Source organism: Ranitomeya variabilis, chromosome 2, assembly GCF_051348905.1.
Source record: "Ranitomeya variabilis isolate aRanVar5 chromosome 2, aRanVar5.hap1, whole genome shotgun sequence".
NCBI classification, from domain to species: Eukaryota; Metazoa; Chordata; class Amphibia; order Anura; family Dendrobatidae; genus Ranitomeya; species Ranitomeya variabilis.
In genome coordinates this window covers 87,162,824-87,185,011 of record NC_135233.1, presented here as the reverse complement: position 1 = coordinate 87,185,011, position 22,188 = coordinate 87,162,824, and the positions used below count along the sequence as shown (strand labels likewise).

The 22,188-nt window shown below is 42.5% G+C and overlaps 1 protein-coding gene across 3 annotated transcripts in view; it reads right to left on the bottom strand.

The window, feature by feature from the left end:
• Positions 1–22,188, bottom strand: part of LOC143804498 (thioredoxin-related transmembrane protein 1-like) — a 133,523-nt gene that overhangs the window by 24,443 nt on the left and 86,892 nt on the right. For all 3 annotated transcript variants that reach the window (XM_077282641.1, XM_077282639.1, XM_077282642.1), the window contains one exon: positions 2,187–2,288. In XM_077282641.1, the coding sequence (XP_077138756.1) occupies positions 2,187–2,288 (102 nt within the window). The remainder of the gene's footprint in view (positions 1–2,186; positions 2,289–22,188) is intronic.

Sequence of the window (22,188 nt, the reverse complement as noted above, 5' to 3'; positions counted from 1 at the left end):
AGGCCCACTTACTAATAGCAGAATGTAGTAAGATAACTTATATGGTCAACAAAAACCCTAACAAAAATCCACACTGGAGATTCAAGAACCCCCGAACCGTCTAACGGCCCGGGGGGAGAACTCCAGCCTCCCTAGAGCTTCCAGCAAGGTTAGGATACAGATTATGAACAAGCTGGACAAAAATGCAAACAAAAACAAATAGCAAAAAGCAAGAAAGCAGACTTAGCTTAATTTAGCAGGAACCAGGATCAGTAGACCAGAGCACAACAGATTAGCTCTGATTACAACGTTGCCAGGCATTGAACTGAAGGTCCAGGGAGCATATATAGCAACACCCCTGACCTAACGACCCAGGTGAGCATACAAGGGATGGCAGACATTCCCAGAGTCAAATCACTAGTAACCACTAGAGGGAGCCAAAAAGATAAATTCACAACAGAAAACCTGTTGGAGTCTGCAAAAGACTAGAGACTGGGATGGAGAATTGTCTTCCAACAAGACAATGATCCCAAACATGAAGCAAAATCTACAATGGAATGGTTCACAAATAAACGTATCTGGTGTTAGAATGGCCAAACAAAGTCCAGACCTCAATCCAATCGAGAATCTGTGGAAAGAGCTGAAAACTGCTGTTCACAAACGATCTCTATCAAACCTCACTGAGCTCTAGCTGTTTGCCAAGGAAAAATGGGCAAGAATTTCAGTCTCTCGATGTACAAAACTGATAGAGACATAACCTAAGCGACTTGCAGCTGTAATCGCAGCAAAAGGTGGCGCAACAAAGCATTAAGTTAAGGGGGCCGAATAATATTGCACGCCCCACTTTTCAGTTTTCCAATTTCCACAAAAATTTGAAATAACCAATACATTTCGTTCAACTTCACAATTGTGTTCCACTTGTTGATTCTTCACCAAAAATTTACATTTGGCATCTTTATGTTTGAAGCATGATATGTGGGAAAAGGTTAAAAAGTTTCAGGGGGCCGAATACTTTCGCAAGGCACTGAACATCATGGCAAAACTGAGCCAAGTGACAAGACACAAGGTCGTTACACTGCATCAGCAAAGATTCCAAAGCAGATTGGGGTTTCATGATGTGCTGTTCAAGCTCTCTTGAAGAGCACCAAAAAATTTTACAACGTTAAGGACCATAGACGCAGTGGTCACCCAAGCAGCAGAAGAAAGGCTCATCATGCTTTATTCCTTTTGAAATCAAAAGATTTCCAGCAGCTCAGAGCTGACAGCAACCTGAGGGAACCAGCTACACTCATCTACTGTTCGGAGAAGTCTAGTCAGAAATGGTCTTCATGTTAGAAATGAGGTCAAGAACCGTACCTTCGATATGGAAACAAGACCTAGGGACTCAACTAAGATAGGAAAATATAGGAACTAGCGTGTAGAAAAATGGCTGTAGGTGCCCTTGACTGAGTGGTCAAAAGGTGAAATGTGGAGGTAAAAAAAGGCAGTTTGATGGGCTGGAGAGTGGTACAATAATGAGTGTCTACAGGAAGAGTGAAGCATGGTGGAGGTCCACTGCAAGTTTGGGGCTGCATTTCAGCAGATGGAGTTGAGAATTTTATTTTATCTAATGATTTCCTCAATGCTGCTGAATACAGGCAGATCCGTACCCATCATGTAATACCATCAGGGAGGCTTCTGATTGGCTCCAAAATTAATCTGCAACAGGACAATGACCCCAAACTTACAGCCAATGCCATTAAGAACTATCTTAAGCATAAATCAGAACAGGGGGTGTGGTAAGTGATGATATGGCCCCCACAAAGCCCTAATCTCAGCATATTTGAGTCTGAGATTACATGAACAGAAAAAAATGATTTGCACCAGACTAAATCCACAGAAGATCTGTGGTTAGTTCTCCGAGATGTTTGGAACAACCTCCCTTCCAAGTTCCTTCAAAACCTGTGTGCAAATGTACCTAGAAGAATTGATGGTTTGATACGGTTTTGAAGGCAAAGGGTGGAGGCAACAAAGATTGATTTGATTTAGATTTTTCCTTTGTTATATGTATATTTACACACACACACACACACACACACACACACACACACACACACACACACACGTTTCATTTTATCCATATATAACTAAGCACTTGGCACAGACTACACAGATACATGGAGGTGCTTTTACTCACACATGTAAAATGTAAATCAGACAAGGCTTACCAAACCCAGTATAAATCCAATCATCAGGGTGGCCACCATAAAGATGATGTAGGAGACCCAGGCTGGAATTCCAAGAAGTCCTGTGAAGTAAATGTGGATTTGCTGAAATAGAAACAGAGCAAATTAAAGTGATGATTATCAAAAAAATGTGTCGCCCTACGTGTACACCGCATTACGTGACTTTTGGCTAGACCCGGCGTAGCACAAATGCTGCCTATAAGTAATTTATTTCTGCTTTGAGGTCAACCTGTTTTAGATTCTCCAGTCCATGTAAAGCAGAGTAATAAATGTCATCGGATGTCAGCTCCTCATCATGACGTCACCTATTAAAAGTCAATGTTCTAAAACTTCAATGCGGCAATTTCAGAAAGAACACACAATGAAAACACCGCTTCATCAGCATCATGTGAATAAGGTTTCATAAAAAGGGTCATGGTTTTCTTTGTAAGGCTTCTTTCACACTTGCGTCGGTACAGGGCCGTCACGAAGCGTCGGCGCGACGTACCGACGGAAGTGTTTGCTTTCACATTTCCGTCTGTGTTGCCGGGCAGCAAAGAGTCAGAGAGAGACATTTCCTGCTGGGCATGCGCAGATGGGAAAACTGGAGGCGACGTACAGAAAAACGTTCCCTTGAACGTTTTTCCGAGACGACGGGCTGCCAAAATCCGACGCATCCAGTGCACGACGGACGCAACATGTGGCCATAAGTTGCGATCCATCGGCAATACAAGTCTATGGGAAAAAAAGCATCCTGCGGGCAAATTTGCAGGATGCATTTTTTTCCCAAAACGACGCATTGTGACGGATTTAAAAAAATGTAAATGTGAAAGTAGCCTAACTTGTCTCTAATTGTACTTCAGCAAGATACCCTTGTAATAGATAGCTGAAATGGCACAAGTGCAAATCTGAAGAGCATCGCAATCTATCACAATGACAATGGAGTTTTCAGTCTTCGAATCTGTGCAACAAATATTTACTGACTGCATGCAGACATCTTGAAAAGGATGGCACTCGATGCACCAGAAAAACATGGCTGGTATGGCTAAGGACTTAAGTGTTATGACAATTTTTGGATATTTTTTTCAGCCACTAGACAGACACACTCCTTTCGTTTTTGTTTGACGAAGGACAAAGCTACAAAACGCGCGTCGGGGTGTGCGCCGCATTTGGACCAGGGACTACCATTTCACTACCACTAGGTAATGCCTATTGCTGATTTCCACGTCCCCTTTACCCTTTCATATACTGTGCAGTTTATATGCCTCACATACATTCTTTATGATGGCTCCAATATGATTGTTCACCTTAGGCTAGTTTCACACTAGCGTTTTTTTGAATACGTCGCAATGCGTCGTTTAGGGGAAAAAACGCATCCTGCAAATTCGTCTGCAGGATGCGATTTCTCCCCATAGATTAACATTGGCGATGCATTGCGACTTATTGACACACGTCGCAACCGTCGTGCGACGGTTGCATCGTGTTGTGGCGGACCGCCGGCTGCAAAAAACGTTACATGTAACGTTTTTTGCTGCGCTGTGTCCGCCATTTACGACCGCGCATGCGCGGCCGGAACTCCGCCCCCACCTCCCCGCACCTCACAATGGGGCAGCGGATGTGCTGGAAAAATGCATCCGCTGCCCCCGTTGTGCGGCGCATTCACTGCTAGCGTCAGTACGTCGGCTCGACGCACTGCGACGGGCCGAGTACGACGCTAGTGTGAAAGTAGCCTTATATGTATTTTGGGATGATCTAATATACTGTGAAGTATTTATTGGATTAATGAATGTGGTATTGGCTTATTTTTTACTTATAGGCTTATCCTTAAAGGGATGATTACTATCACTTTGCACTTTATAATGCACTCCAATATATTATCTACCTTATTATTTTCCCTGTGGTTCCCCTTCTCCCTCTTTTCAATCAATTTAATTCCATGTATATTGTCTTTTTATACCTTTTTAATTTGCTTAGTGTATTTGTGTGGGCACTCTTTTAAACACTGTGCCAACTTTTGCCACCTACTGCTTAATAAAGGTGTTAGTTTTTTTTTGTCTCGCTACTACTCTTTTGGGTCCATACTTAGAGGTTTCTTTGGATCCTCCCACCCCGAATATCTGCCATTCAATCCTTTAGGTCACACATGTCACTAATTTGTGTAGAATATATTTATTCATGGATTTCTTTTATTCCATTTAAGCTGTTGCGCCTGTTTTTTTCTGTTTGTTTCGTTAAGTTCCATTTAGGCCTCAACAAGACTGTCCTCCAGCAGGTTAGGATCAGGCATGTAGGGCGTCCCAAACAAAATAACCCAGTGCCAGAGGTGTTTGGTTTCTTCTCCTAGGTTAAGCACTTGCATGCTCAGTTGAGTCGAGAGTGCATGTGTATGAAGAAATGAGACAGTATAGCTAGTATAGCTAATGAGAATATGGGCATTAGCACGTGATATTACAACAGGAAAGGTTGTCATCAAAGCCTCTGTGTTGTTCAGCTTCAGACTTTGGGAGTATCTATCTATATAATCGTCTAAGAAGTACTTCTGTCCATCTGTCTGTCACGGAAATCCCGCGTCGCTGATAGGTCGCGGTCAATCAGCGACGGGCACAGTCCCGCCGCAAATTCTCACCTACCTACTCTCTGTCTTTGATGCGGGCTCCGGCGGGATGTTTTGAACAGCTGACATGTGCCCGTAATAGGCGCGGGCAAAATCGCTATCTGCCCGCGCCTATTAACTAGTTAAATGCCGCTGTCAAACGCAGACAGCGGCATTTAACTACCGCTTCCGGCCAGGCGGCCAGAAATGATCGCATCGCCGACCCCGTCACATGATCGGAGGTCGGCGATGCTTCAGCATTGTAACCACAGAGGTCCTTGAGACCTCTATGGTTACTGATCCCCGGCAGCTGTGAGCGCCACCCTGTGGTCGGCGCTCACAGCACACCTGCATTTCTGCTATATAGCAGCGAACATCAGATCGCTGCTATGTAGCAGAGGCAAGCGCGTTGTGCCTGCTTCTAGCCTCCTATGGCTATTGAGGCATGGCAAAAATTAAAAAAAAAAAAGTGAAAAAAAAATATATAAAAGTTTAAATCACCCCCCTTTCGCCCCAATCAAAATAAATCAATAAAAAAAAAATCAAATCTACACATATTTGGTATCGCCGCGTTCAGAATCACCCGATCTATCAATAAAAAAAAAAACATTAACCTGATCGCTAAACAGCGTAGCGAGAAAAAAATTAGAAACGCCAGAATTACGTTTTTTTGGTCGCCGCGACATTGCATTAAAATGCAATAACGGGCGATCAAAAGAACGTATCTGCACCAATATGGTATCGGCACGCAAAAAATAAGCCCTCAATCGACCCCAGATCATGAAAAATGGAGACACTACGGGTATCGGAAAATTTTTATTTTTTTCTTTTTAGCAAAGTTTGGAATTTTTTTTCACCACTTACACAAAAAATAGTCATGTTAGGTGTCTATGAACTCGTACTGACCTGGAGAATCATAATGACAGGTCAGTTTTAGCATTTAGTGAACCTAGCAAAAAAAACAAACAAAAAACAAGTGTGGGATTGCACTTTTTTTGCAATTTTACCGCACGTGGAATTTTTTTCCCGTTTTCTAGTACACGACATGCTAAAACCAATGATGTTGTTCAAAAGTACAATTCGTCCCGCAAAAAATAAGCCCTCACATGGCCAAATTGACGGAAAAATAAAAAAGTTACGGCTCTGGGAAGGAGGGGAGCGAAAAACGAACACGGAAAAACGGAAAATCCCAAGGTCATGAAGGGGTTAATTTTTTTTTTTTTTTAAAACAGGGATATGGTGCCCACATTACTATATACTGCGTGGGCTGTGCTATACGCTGCGTGGGCTGTGCTATACGCTGCGTGGGCTGTGCTATACGCTGCGTGGGCTGTGCTATACGCTGCGTGGGCTGTGCTATACGCTCCGTGGGCTATGGTATATTTCTCTGCTGTATCTGTGCATCATAAATCGTGGTATACGTTAAAGAGGGGGGCCCACTGAGACTCTTTCGCCTGGGGCCCTCAACAACCTGGAGCTGGGCCGGCCGGGCGTGACCAATCAGTGACAGGCGCAGGCCGGTCGCAAATTGGTGCAGAATTTGAACCACGCTTCGCTAATTGGGCCCGGCCGGCCGAATCCTGTGTATAAATTGCATTATTCTGAAAACTTCATAAATAAACTACATACATATTCTAGAATACCCGATGCGTTAGAATCGGGCCACCATCTAGTTCCCAATATAATTGCTATGATGGTCACTACCGACTTGCTGAGCACTTAGGCTCGGGAGGGTTCACATCACCTTCTGCTTTCCGCTGAACAGTATATTGGGGTCTTCCATTTGAACACTACAAATGCATGTGTGATTGCTGTTTTTCGACTGTTCAAATAGAAGCCCGACGGATTATTTAGTGCAAAACATTAGGCAATGTGAACCCTCCCTTTAATTTTCTGCAGACTAATCCTACAAGATTGCAGAGAGGGGAAGCCAACCAGTGACCGTGCATCCGGCACGATGCAGCGGGTAAGAACGTAACTAATTTCTGTACTCCCCACAATGAAGAAAACAAAAATCCAATTTCAATCTCTATAATGAAGATGGAAATGTCAGAGTCTGGCTTGTTTATAGACAAGGATGACAGCTGAAAGAAAGAAGTCAAGAAATAAAAAAGTGAAATTGTAAGTTCCTCTGATAAGCGCCTGCAGTGTCAATGCAACCAGCCAGACCAGCTTACTGAGCATTCGAGTCAGTATATAAGTGCAATCCACTGACAAGCAAAGAAATAACAATCTTTGTCCTCCAGCAATGCCGCCTAATGGCTGCAGGGAGGTCAGCTCATGTTCACAGTCATTAGGGTGACTATCTAACACATTCTAGTTTCCCAGCACTGAGAAGCCACATGTTACACGCTGCAAAGTCATCAGTCTGACAAGGTCACTATTAAGCAAAGCACACAGCAGCCATGTGGCACTTGTTATCAAAAGTCTCTAGTTACCGCTACTGCCAGGAAGCGCAGACGACGCACATGCCCAGGGAAAGCTTATACTGACGGTATGTACCCAGTGATCACAGATACCGCGCTGGTCATTCAGGAGACTTGTATTTCTCAGCTTATGGACTGAACTAATGCCACTGCTGCCGCCACAGTACAACAGGTCAAATATGGGGGTTTCCAATGCAAAGTTAGGTGCCTTCATTCAGAGGGAGCATTTTAGCCTCTACTGTATATTAAAGCCCAAAACACACTTCTTGCCACACTGCACACCGGAAAGCAGCCTTAGGCCATCTCTGATGCTTTTCATGTATTGCTACAACCATTGCACCATGTTTTTGCTCCATTGACCATCCATAATATTTAGGAGGCACTTTGAGACTACATTGTTTCACAATCATTTAGTCGTTGGCCTGAAGTGGCTGGGCAGAGCTTCACCCCTACCGCACTATCTATGCCGTACTCTAAAAATACTCAAAGGTAAAGTAAATATTTTGTTAAAATGGCACCTGTTAAGGGGTGGGAGGGCAGAAAGTGGTCATTTAGCTGATAATTTGCAGCATGCAAGAAAAATGGGCAACAGTAAGGTTGGAAGCAGCTTTGGCAGTGGCCAAATTGTGATGACTAGGCAAAGGTTTTCTAAAACAGCGGGTTTTGTAACATTCTCAGTGGTTAGTACCTACCAAAAGTGGTCCAATGACTAGTGATGGACGAACCTGTGGACAGTTAAAAAAAAAAAAAAAAAAAAATTTGGTTCTGAAACCAGAACAGTACCCGAACATCCATTGTTTGCCACGCTGTCATCTGCATGACAGTGTGGCAAACACTTGCTCTGATCGGCGGTAAGCTCATTACTGCTGATCAGAGCACTGCAGCTCCCATGCTGTCAGATGACAGCATGAGGCAGCAGTTGTGACCAGAGATAAAAATTTGACCTCCGGTCACAGGCGTTGGCTGATGGGACTACTACTCTCATCTCCCGTAAGAAATTTCTTGCTTCTTGATAACCAGCCATGATAAAGCTGACAGCCGAGGGTTGCAGCCCACAGCTGTCAGTTTTGCCATGCTGGTTATCAAATATTTGGAGTGGAATCAATGCAGTATTTATTTTTTTATAGTGCAGGCACCAGCTGATGAATACTATCATCAGCTGGCGCCTGCTCTCGCCGTTATCAGTGACAGGTGTAGGCTGGTGGGAGTAGTTCTCTCCCATCAGCAGATGCCTGTGACTGGCAGTAACTTATTACCACTGGCCACAGCAGCTGGCTCAACAAGTCATCTGACAGCGCGAGAGCCACAGCACACTGACCAGTAGTAATAATCTTACCGCCGATCAGAGCTGCCGATGTTTTTCACGCTGTCATGCTGATGACAGGGTGGGAAATAACTGACATTCGGGGTGCAAAACTTGAACAGTAACATGGACTTCCTGGAGAAGTCAGTGTTTGGGGTCCGTGCCCGAACAGTAGGTGTACGGTATGGACCCCAAACTTTACTGTTCGGGTTCGCCCATCTCTACCAATGACAGCTAGTGAACCAGTGACATGTCAAGGGCACCTGGTTGATGCACCATAGCTATCAAATCCACAGATAAGCTACTTTTGCTGAAATTGCTTAAAAAGTAATTCTGGCTATGATACAAAAGGAGTCAGAAAACAGAGAGGATGGCAGCTATGATACACTCCCTAACAGAAGTTGTGTCGCTTATCCATGTTATGTAAATATAACCTGACGTTAAATTCAAGGTGGAAGGCAATATCAATAGCCTAAAATATCAAGAAGTATTAGCTACCTCTTATATTCCAAATCATAAAAGGGGTCAAATTCTAGAGCAGGCTGGTGCTCCATCTCATATATCCATCTCTACAACAAAGTTCCTCCAGGCAAAAAAGATCAAGGTGCCCAAGGACTGGCCAGCCCAGTCACCAGACACGAACATCATTGAGCATGTTTGGGGTAGGATGAAGGAGGAAGCTTGGAAGACCACAGCAAAGAATCTAGATGAAATCTGGGAGGCACGCAAGACTGCATTCTTTGCTATTCCTGATGGCTTCATTAATAAATTGTATGAATCATTGTTGAACCGCATAGATGCAGTCCTTCAAGCTCATGGAAGTCACACAAAATATTATATATGACTAATAGCACCACAACTTAATTCACCAATGTTATGCAATATATATTTGTATTTTACGTTAATTATTTGTTTGAATATCACATTACTTTCTGTGGGCGACAACATTTTTGTCTTGCCAAAATCTGACCATTCTGTGTCAATTAACTGATCAATATTTCTGCATTGATGCCAATTTATTTTCTTAACCTAAACCACATTTCGGAGGGTTTCAGCTTTCAAAAGAATAATTTATACAATCAATGGATGAATTTAACGTCAGGTTATAAGCTTTTAGTAACATAACATGGATAAGCGACACAGAGCAGGGCAGCCCTAGGAGAAAGGAGTTGGAACACAGAGCATGGAAGCTATGGTAGAAGAGAGTCAGAACAGACACAGCATTGCAACCATGGTAGAAAGAATACACAACACAGACAGCAAGGCAGCTGTGGTAAAAAAAAAAAAAAAAAAAAAAAAAAAAGGGTCGTAAAAAAAAGGGTCAGAACACAAAAAGCAAAAACAAAAACATTTGAGCCTTTTTCAAGCAGTGAATGGTGCAACTAGCAGTGATTTTATAGCATAATCTACAATCATTTGCATAATTCATCATAAAACATTATTCCATATATAAATATTGTATTGTGTACATATATAAACTTTTTGCATTATCTGTGCCTACATTAAAGTGCATTGTGCAAATGTGTTTATGTACTTTCACATGTCTATTTTTGATCAGGTGCATATTTCTATTAAATCTTTTGCATCTCAATCATATACCGTAAATGATTTAAGCTGATTATGTATTAAGCTAATTATATTCTCTCTTACCCTGCCGCACTGAGCTCACCACATGTAGAGGGCTAACCGCTGTTATTGGCGTTCCCCTATTCCCATTGCGCATGTCATAGCGTCATAGTATGCATCATAGTAATCTGGCCAATCCCAGACCTCCTACAGGCGTTTGTACCAGCGCATGCGCACTCGGCCTCTATCCGTGCCGCGGCGCCATCTTAAGTGTGGTATATTAGTATTACTTAAGTTTCGATCCATGAATATCTAAAAATATGGAAAAATCTACTAATAATTATTGCGTTTTCCTCTCATAGACATTATATGGCTACTGGACTTAATTTGTACTCTGGCACAGCAGACGACACCTTACTCAGGCTGTCTCCACTTGCCAATGCCCCTAAGACTAGCTCCACAGTCCATTACGGCTATAGAGCATCGTCAGAGGATACATAAAAGCACTTTTACTCTGCCAAATGTCTATATATGAAGGACTTCCACAACTATATTGGGCTTTATAATGCATTTTCTTTATTGGATCAATATAAGGCTATACTGCTGACCACCAGACATGGCAAAAAAAGTAAAGGAATATAAAAAAGAATAATAATATATAAATAAAGCAAGAAAAAATTAATAAAACGAACTTAGCATAAAAAAATAAATTTTTTAGTCTCCATGTGGTTGTGCTTCAAATGCTGCAAGGCAAGCTGCACCATATATCTTCATAGACATGATAACGTATCTAAAAGAAAAAATAATAAACAGTAAGATAAACAATAAATTAAAATTGGAATGACATTAAAAGATCTCATTTCCACAATACATTCCAAATGTTAAACTAGGAGTCCGTACTCATCCGATTCCTAGGCATACTATATCACGGCTAATACATATTTGGGTTGATTTTGAATTCCACATTAAGTCCCTTCGGTTTGAGGGTATTCAGTGTTTAGCAGGATAGGTAAATTTTTGGATAAAATCCTTAACCCCATAGCCAAAAAATCCACCTCATACATTAAAGACACCACAGAATTTTTGAATAAATTGGAGTCGGTCGAGTTGGGGGGTGAGGTGATAATGGCGTCTTTTGACGTCGTTTCCCTCTACACCTCAATTCGACACACTTCAGGCATAAAAGCTGTGGAAAGGAAATTGGAGACCATTGGGATCTCTAATATGGGGAAAAAATTTGTGATAAGACTGCTGGAAATTATTCTCAAACGAAGCTATTTCTTATTTGGTGACATCTTTTATGCGCAAAAAGATATATGGTATGTGATAACTTAATTTTCTGTCATGCTGCTTATTGTTGTGGTTTTGGTTCAGAGTACAAATTAAGTCCAGTAGCAATATAATGTCTATGAGAGGAAAACGCAATAATTATTAGTAGATTTTTCCATATTTTTAGATATTCATGGATCGAAACTTAAGTAATACTAATATACCACACTTAAAATGGCGCCGCGGCACGGATAGAGGCCGAGTGCGCATGCGCTGGTACAAACGCCTGTAGGAGGTCTGGGATTGGCCAGATTACTATGATGCATACTATGACGCTATGACATGCGCAATGGGAATAGGGGAACGCCAATAACAGCGGTTAGCCCTCTACATGTGGTGAGCTCAGTGCGGCAGGGTAAGAGAAAATATAATTAGCTTAATACATAATCAGCTTAAATCATTTACGGTATATGATTGAGATGCAAAAGATTTAATAGAAATATGCACCTGATCAAAAATAGACATGTGAAAGTACATAAACACATTTGCACATTAGCACAATGCACTTTAATGTAGGCACAGATAATGCAAAAAGTTTATATATGTACACAATACAATATTTATATATGGAATAATGTTTTATGATGAATTATGCAAATGATTGTAGATTATGCTATAAAATCACTGCTAGTTGCACCATTCACTGCTTGAAAAAGGCTCAGTGTGAGCCGAAACGTTGCACAGGATATGTGGGCTGAATAAACCCTGCTTTTTTCACCCTGAGAAGTGATTGGAGTGCTGCCTTCCTTTGCTTTTTTGTATATATATATATATATATATATATATATATATATATATATATATATATATATATACATACATATATATATATACAGTTAGGTCCATATATATTTGGACAGAGACAACATTTTTCTAATTTTGGTTATAGACATTACCACAATGAATTGTAAACAAAACAATTCAGATGCAGTTGAAGTTCAGACTTTCAGCTTTCATTTGAGGGTATCCACATTAAAATTGGATGAAGGGTTTAGGAGTTTCAGCTCCTTAACTTGTGCCACCCTGTTTTTAAAGGGACCAAAAGTAATTGGACAGATTAAATAATTTTAAATAAAATGTTCATTTTTAGTACTTGGTTGAAAACCCTTTGTTGGCAATGACTGCCTGAAGTCTTGAACTCATGGACATCACCAGACGCTGTGTTTCCTCCTTTTTGATGCTCTGTCAGGCCTTCACTGTGGTGGTTTTCAGTTGCTGTTTGTTTGTGGGCCTTTCTGTCTGAAGTTTAGTCTTTAACAAGTGAAATGCATGCTCAATTGGGTTGAGATCAGGTGACTGACTTGGCCATTCAAGAATATTCCACTTCTTTGCTTTAATAAACTTCTGGGTTGCTTTGGCTTTGTTTTGGGTCATTGTCCATCTGTAGTAAGAAACAACGACCAATCAGTTTTGCTGCATTTGGCTGGATCTGAGCACACAGTATGTCTCTGAATACCTCAGAATTCATTCGGCTGCTTCTGTCCTGTGTCACATCATCAATAAACACTAGTGACCCAGTGCCACTGGCAGCCATGCATGCCCAAGCCATCACACTGCCTCCGCCGTGTTTTACAGATGATGTGGTGTGCTTTGGATCATGAGCTGTACCATGCCTTCGCCATACTTTTCTCTTTCCATCATTCTGGTAGAGGTTGATCTTGGTTTCATCTGTCCAAAGAATGTTATTCCAGAACTGTGCTGGCTTTGTTAGATGTTTTTTAGCAAAGTCCAGTCTAGCCTTTTTATTCTTGATGCTTATGAGTGGCTTGCACCGTGCAGTGAACCCTCTGTATTTACTTTCATGCAGTCTTCTCTTTATGGTAGAGTTGGATATTGATGCGCCGACCTCCTGGAGAGTGTTGTTCACTTGGTTGGCTGTTGTGAAGGGGTTTCTCTTCACCATGGAGATTATTCTGCGACGATCCACCACTGTTGTCTTCCGTGGGCGCCCAGGTCTTTTTTGCATTGATGAGTTCACCAGTGCTTTCTTTCTTTCTCAGGATATACCAAAACTGTAGATTTTGCCACTCCTAATATTGTAGCAATTTCTCGGATGGTTTTTTCTGTTTTCGCAGTTTAAGAATGGCTTGTTTCACCTGCATGGAGAGCTCCTTTGACCGCATGTTTACTTCACAGCAAAACCTTCCAAATGCAAGCACCACACCTCAAATCAACTCCAGGCCTTTTATCTGCTTAATTGATAATGACATAACGAAGGGATTGCCCACCTCTGTCCATGAAATAACCTTGGAGTCAATTGTCCAATTACTTCTGGTCCCTTTAAAAACAGGGTGGCACATGTTAAGGAGCTGAAACTCCTAAACCCTTCATCCAATTTTAATGTGGATACCCTCAAATGAAAGCAGAAAGTCTGACCTTCAACTGCATCTGAATTGTTTTGTTTAAAATTCATTCTGGTAATGTCTATAACCAAAATTAGAAAAATGTTGTCTCTGTCCAAATATATATGGACCTAACTGTATACACACACACACACACACACACACACACACACACACACACACACACACACACACACACACACACACACACACACACAGTAAGCATTTTTTACATAGTTACATTTGATACTGTGAGCACCAGAAAATAAAAAAATATTGTAATGGTGGAATTAGAAGTAATGTGTGAACCTAGCCTAACTTTTGAGGAGCATCATTCGCCTCACAACTATGTAAACTGTGATCACGCGCTGAATCCTAAAATCAATTTAGACCTTCGAATGAAACAAACTGGAAATGACTTTGACACTAATACCCGTCACTATGATGAGAGTAGTAGTACTAGAACCTCCTGATCACTATTTCCCTGAGCTCAGGCTTTGTGGTAATTGTCTGTTTCTGCGGTGGACAAGATTTCACATCTTCGCTGTCTCAGGCAGAACCAATAAAAGACACCAGGAAAACCTAGCGTGAAGAATATCAGTGTGCGCTCAAGAAACTGTGAAAAGAATTTTGAAAACATTGAGGAAAGCCGAGCGATTTTCGAGCTCTCCGGTGTCGGTATCGTTGTATAGTACAGAGGATTGCAATGTCTAGGAAGGTCACTCTCGCTCAGATAAACCATTGATTCTTCGGATACCCTGAGGACAAGAGGTTGTGACGGCAATTTTATTTCTTTTTTGTTTTGTTATAATTTTCTTGGTTTGTGACACCGAGACGACCGGGGAAAGAAAACAGCACAGCTCATACAACTAGGAAATCAATATTTCTGCCTTCAGAAATCTGGTGGCTCTCCACCGATGTGACAGCGTACACCGCCCTTCTGCTATTCTACCTGCGGACTCTCTCTAATGTTTTATTGTCATTTTCCGCAGATTATTTTACTTTCCTGCTCACGCTGACATACTCTGGCCTTTTCACTGCCCCACAAATTGCAGCATTTCTCAACAAAGACTTTCTTTAATATTCTTTAACTTTTTTTGTTCTTTTGCAGAACTATTTCAACATGTCACCCAGCACAGATCATGCTGATGTTCTTCGTTCACAAGGGGCAGAGAGCAGTAGAAGAGACGTGGGGAAGTGGAAAGGCGAAAAGTTATCAACTGTGCGACAATGAACGATCGTTAACGTTATATTCTATGAGCACAGAGCAATCGTATCAAGGCCAGCACAGCACCTGTTTACACAGAACAGCGTGGTGCCCACGATGAGCTTTTGGTGAGTTTTATGGCAGCTATGGAAGGAAGGAGTCAGAACACAGTGTATGGCAGCTATGGTAGAAAAAAGTCAGGACACACAGAGTATGGCAGCCATGATAGAAAGCGGTTAGAATACACAGAACATGGCAGCTATGGTAGGAAGGAATCAGAACATACAGAGCATGGCAGCTATCAAAGAAAAAAAGTCAGAACACACAGATTAAATCAGCTATAGTAGAAATGGGTCAGAACACACAGAGCATGGTAGCCATGATAGAAAGGGGTTAGAATAAACAGAGCATGGCAGCTATGGTAGAATAGAGTTGGAACACACATAGCAAGGCAACCATGGTAGAAAGGAGTCAGAACACACAAAGCATGGCAGATATGGTAGAAAAAGGTCAGAACCCAGAGCATGGCACTTGTTGTGGAAAGGAGTTAGAGCACATGGAGCATTGCAGCTACAGTTGTGGCCAAAAGTATTGACACCCCTGCAATTCTGTCAGATAATACTCAGTTTCTTCCTGAAAATGATTGCAAACACAAATTCTTTGGTATGATCATCTTCATTTAATTTGTCTTAAATGAAAAAAGACAAAAGAGAATGAAGCTAAAAGCAAAACATTGATCACTTCACACAAAACTCCAAAAATGGGCCAGACAAAAGTATTGGCACCCTCAGCCTAATACTTGGTTGCACAACCTTTAGCCAAAATAACTGCGACCAACCACTTCCGGTAACCATCAATGAGTTTCTTACAATGCTCTGCTGGAATTTTAGACCATTCTTCTTTGGCAAACTGCTCCAGGTCCCTGATATTTGAAGGGTGCCTTCTCCAAACTGCCATTTTTAGATCTCTCCACAGGTGTTCTATGGGATTCAGGTCTGGACCCATTGCTGGCCACCTTAGAAGTTTCCAGTGCTTTCTCTCAAACCATTTTCTAGTGTTTTTTGAAGTGTGTTTTGGGTCACTGTCCTGCTGGAAGACCCATGACCTCTGAGGGAGACCCAGCTTTCTCACACTGGGCCCTACATTATGCTGCAAAATTTGTTGGTAGTCTTCAGACTTCATAATGCCATGCACACGGTCAAGCAGTCCAGTGCCAGAGGCAGCAAAGCAACCCCAAAACATCAGGGAACCTCCGCCATGTTTGACAGTAGGGATCATGTTCTTTTCTTTGAATGTTTTTTTTTTTTTCTCCTGTAAACTCTATGTTGATGCCTTTGCCCAAAAAGCTCTACTTTTGTCTCATCTGACCAGAGAACATTCTTCCAAAACGTTTTAGGCTTTTCCAAGTAAGTTTTTCAAACTCCACCCTGGCTTTTTTATGTCTCGGGGTAAGAAGTGGGGTCTTCCTGGGTCTCCTACCATACAGTCCCTTTTCATTCAGATGCCGACAGATAGTACGGGTTGACACTGTTGTACCCTCGGACTGGAGGGCAGCTTGAACTTGTGTTAGTTGAGGTTCTTTATCCAACATCCGCACAATCTTGCGTTGAAATCTCTTGCCAATTTTTCTTTTCCATCCACATCTAGGGAGGTTAGCCACAGTGCCATGGGCTTTAAACTTCTTGATGACACTGCGCACGGTAGACACAGGAACATTCAGGTCTTTGGAGATGGACTTGTATAGACCAAAGAGAACCAAAAAATGCCCCTAAAATATAACTTAATTGTATAAGGTAAAATGACCAATATAGGGTCAGAAGACAATGGTTAATTTTAACAATATAAACTTAACACTAAAAAAGGATAGAGGTATAACAAGTGAGGGGGTGCTCTCTCCCTTCCTCACCCTACCTTACCGCGGAGGTTGGCACCCTAAATTCGACATGGCGCCCCCACTCGACAACGGCTCTCCCTTATGACCCTAAGGGGGACTAACAAAGAAAACACCGTCACCAACACCAGTATTTTAAAGTGCAAATGTGCTTTAAAAGTACTTAAGATAACGCCTGCATAGGTATATACCAGTATTTTCATATACCAATTTTTCTGTCTCAGGACTCTGGTTAATAGGAGTTATATCTTATAACTAAGGTGCAGCTGTGAGCAAAGATGTCTTATAACAATAGGTTATCAAATTGTGCCGTATCTTAAATCATTTGTTATATAGAGCTATCAGGCCCATGGCAGTATATCACAGCCAACCAATAAAGGGTAATAACTGTTTCTAGTTAACAGTAAGTATTGTCAGGTATCAGCAATCGCAATAATACACAGACGTTAAAGCGTAATCATGCTAATACACGCTTGATAAATAATTTCCCAAATTCTATGCCACCATTAACAATGTACTATAAGAAAGGGCTAGAAGATAAGAGATAATAACACTATTTCTGGTTAAATAATCAGGTTACCAGATATAATCAGTCACAGTAAATTCACAAATGTGAAGGCACAATCATGTTCACAGATGCTTAGTAGATAGATTCCTAGTTATATACCACATTTATGAAAAATTGCAGGGATATAAATGATCCATGATTAGATCGTGGTCATAGAAAAAATAATACTTATCAGTTAGTTGCCCATCCCATCACGACGCGTTTCCCCCCGGAAAATAGACCAGGGTAACCTATTGTTATAAGACATCTTTGTTCACAGCTGCACCTTAGTTATAAGGTATTAGGACTGCTATTAACCAGAGTCCTGAGACAGAAAAATTGGTATATGAAAATACTGGTATATACCTATGCAGGCGTTATCTTAAGTACTTTTAAAGCACATTTGCACTTTAAAATACTGGTGTTGGTGACGGTGTTTTCTTTGTTAGTCCCCCTTAGGGTCATAGGGGAGAGCCGTCATCGAGTGGGGGCGCCATGTCGAATTTAGGGTGCCAACCTCCGCGGTAAGGTAGGGTGAGGAAGGGAGAGAGCACCCCCTCGCTTGTTATACCTCTATCCTTTTTTAGTGTTAAGTTTATATTGTTAAAATTAACCATTGCCTCCTGACCCTATATAGGTCATTTTACCTTATACAATTAAAAGTTATATTTTAGGGGCATTTTTTGGTTCTCTTTGGTCTATAATAGTCTATATATGCTCCATTCCAATTGTTTTTGGTTTATTCCTTAAGAGATGGACTTGTAGCCTTGAGATTGCTCATGCTTCCTCACAATTTGGTTTCTCAAGTCCTCAGACAGTTCTTTGGTCTTCTTTCTTTTCTCCATGCTCAATGTGGTGCACACAAGGACACAGGATAGAGGTTGAGTCAACTTTAATCCATGTCAACTGGCTGCAAGTGTGATTTAGTTATTGCCAACACCTGTTAGGTGCCACAGGTAAGTTACAGGTGCTGTTAATTACACAAATTAGAGAAGCATCACATGATTATTCGAACAGTGCCAATACTTTTGTCCACCCCGTTTTTATGTTTGGTGTGGAATTACCGTATTTTTCGGACTATAAGATGCACCGGACCATAAGGCGCACCCCAAATTTGGGGTGAAAATTGCAGAAAAAAAGATTTTTTATAAGATGGGGGTCCGTCTTATTGTCCGAATTTACAGTATCTTACCTGAGGGCTGGCGGTGGCAGCGCTCCATTACTGACTGGGCAGTGACACGCATGACCACAAGCTGGCAGTGACAGCGCTCCATTACTAACTGGGCAGTGACACACATGAGCACAGGCTGGCAGTGACAGCGCTCCAGTACTGGCTGGGCAGTGACACGGATGACTACAGGCTGGCAGTGACAGCGCTCCATTACTGACTGGGCCGCTGTTTACCATCTAGACCGAAACTAACACTGCGGCCTGCTGCCGAGCGCCTCACACGCAGCCTCCATGTTGGCCGCGCCGCCTGTGTGTATGCGCGGCTGCGGTGTGCGGCGTATAACCAGGCAGCAGCGAAATAAAAGCTCAGAGCAACAGTAACTGTGTATTGCATCAACGCTCGGCCATTGCACTCCACATGAGGGTGCAGAAGCCCCGCCATACCACACGCGTCCAGCACAACCGCTCACCGCACAGGTACATGACAGCTCACATCGTACTCACTTTTTCCACTGCCGCGGCCCGGTGACCCACGCCCACATTGTGCCCCCCCCCCCCACGCCACTGCGTGAGAGGGGTCCCTTTCCCCAGTGAGGTGATGCAGCAGCCCGGTAAGCAGCAGAGCCGGGTGAATCCTGTAGTAATCGGTGGTGGCGGCCATCTTCCTGAGGCCGCGCGTGCGCAGTTGAAGCCCCGGAAAACAGAGCGCTCCATCTGCGCACGCGATAACTACAATGATAACTACACCGATAACTACAGGATTCACCCGACTCTGCTGCTTACCGGGCTGCTGCATCACCTCACCGGTGAAAAGGACCCAGCTCACTGCGCCTCCTCATCCCAGCACCTCTGCCGCCGCACCTTTGCCGCCACGGTAAGCCTGCATTGCGACTATTAGACGCACCCCCCATTTTCCCCCCTTTTTTGGGGGGGAAAAAGTGCGTCTTGTAGTCCGAAACATACGGTATATCCAATTTGGCTTTAGGACAATTCTTTTTGTGTTTTTTTCATTTAAGACAAATTAAATGAAGATAATAATACCAAAGAATTTGTGTTTGCAATCATTTTCAGGAACAAACTGAGTATTATCTGACAGAATTGCAGGGGTGTCAATACTTTTGGCCACAACTGTATGGTAGGAAGGAATCAGAGCACACAGAGCATTGCAGCTATAGTAGGAAGGAGTCAGAACATACAGAGCATTGCAGCCATGATAGAAAGGGGCTAGAACACACAGAGCTTACCAGCTATGGTAGAAAGGGGTCAGAAAACAAAAAGCATGGCAGCTATGGCAGAAAATAGTTTGGAACACATAGCATGGTAACCATGGTAGAAATCAGTCAGAACACACAGAGCATGGCAGCTTCTTCCTACCAAAACGCTGATTCTTGTAGTTCCAGAAGGGTGGAACCGTTCACTGGACCAAAAATTCCCATAAAGCAGAAGTTGAAATGAGTGAAACACAGGTTATACTGAGTCTTTTCTCACAAAACTATGTAGCAATCTGCTCCGCTCCCCCTGCCCTTTAAGACGGTGCCTGCACATTGGAGGACATTTATCATTGTCACCTGTTCCTTTTACAGCGGTCATCCAGGGCCTGTCATGTCCACATCGGGTTGTCAGAGGTGCTGTAGACGAGGCCTCCAGTATCAGGTATCGAGCATCGCTGGCAGGTGTCATGCAACTGTCCTCTTTTTCGGAACAGCATGTGTGCACCATATCTGCAGATACCTGGCGAATGACCTAAGGCAGCCCCGTCTGTAGCCCCTGATACCGTCCGATGTGTAAGGCGCTGGACATTCTCTTTATTACTATATTCAGGTTGTCTGCATGGTTATCACCAGAAAAAACAAAAACAAATAGATGTCACACGTGAAAACCAGGCGCTTTATTTCTGGGGGATACTCTGGAGTGGAGGGCGCTGATGGCCACTATTCCTGCTCGCTAGTCTGCGCCTATCTCCAGCCTGATGTAGACGAGGAGAGATAATCACTCATTCGGTATTCCCTCCGGGTTACCACGTGTTGGAGGAAAGTGATAAACAGCTCAATAATACTGGAACCACATTATGGTGTGACATGGCAAATCATGCAGTCAACCCAAAGCGAAAGAGCCGCTTTATTATAGTGTGGAGCTCCGCACTGGGGGCGCTTTACGGAACGTTCATAGATGGCGAAAATATCAATCTCCTAATATAAGGAAGGTATCAGTAAAGCAACTGCAGCAGACCTGGCCCGATAACGGACATGATACCGGCTGCCAGATACAGAGCTGCCATTATGCAGAGCGCGGGGGATTCCTGGCAGAATTCAGAGTGCAGCTAATTATTCATATCAGGTAATTGTAAGTTCTGGGCTTGCCAACACATTGTAAACACTGCTTACTTGGTGAGGATCTGGGTACAGAAAACCTACAGCATAAGGCTAGGGTAACAAGAGCACATATCCTCTCATCCGAGTGTGATCAGTGTGAGAAAATGGAGGAAAAAATGTCTCCATCTTCTCTATTTTCTCACTGCGTTGAAATCGGACTGCACTTAGATGTCATCCAAGTGCAGTCCAATGGTTTCTACAACCTCATTGACTTGTATGGCTGAATGCGATCCCTAATCGGATTCAACATGGACCAGCTGCAATTTTTTCCTTGGACCGAACTTGTCTGAGGAATAAGTCGGACATGTGCATGGCCCCATAAAATAATTCTGGTCTGAGTGTGATCCAATGTTTTAGCGGCCATGTGCACGAGCCCTAATATAGTACGGCTAAGAAATCTCATCTAGACAATGCTGAAAACCTTAGTAGGGCCATTAACCGGTGGTGGTGTCTTACAATATGCAGTTTGTCAATTCTGTGTGCGGATTCAACCTAAGGTCACGTTCACACATTCAGAATTTGGTCAGTATTTTACCTCAGTATTTGTAAGCCAAAACCAGGAGTGGAACAATCGGAGGAAAAGTATAATAGAAACACGTCACCACTTCTGTACTTATCACCCACTCCTGGTTTTGGCTTACAAATACTGAGGTAAAAAGCTGACCAAATACTGAATTGAGGTCTCCACAATAAAAACACATGCAATCAGCCCAGATTATGCATCCACATCAAATATTTACTGTGTGATCTGACCCTTATAGAGACCATGTGAAGTTGTCACTGTGGAAGGGGTCAGGGTAATCAGTACATTTTGGGGTTGCCACTGGTGAAAAGTTTAACGTGAATCTTTCAGCCCATTGCACATTACTAATCCAGTAACAATCCTGGATAAGTCACATCCAACAAGTCTGAACATGCCCAATGTGACATTCATATTAATAAATGTGAATTGCGTCACATCTCAGGTCATGCTAGCAAGTGTCCAGTGGGCGTGGCCAAGGCATGGAACAGTCTTTTCTTCAGTAATCCCGCCTCTTGCAACATAACTGACTTTGCTTAAAGAGGTTTTACTAAATTTTACAAAGTAAGAAATTGTGTTCTAAGTTGGCAGGTTAATAAAAAATAATTAAAAAAAAAAAAAAACATTTCATATCCCTCGAATCCACATTACTCCCAGGACGGCTGCTCCCAGCTATACCGGTAGTTATAACATCCCATTCATCAAGCTTCTTACTCCTGCAGCCAATCACTGGCCTCCG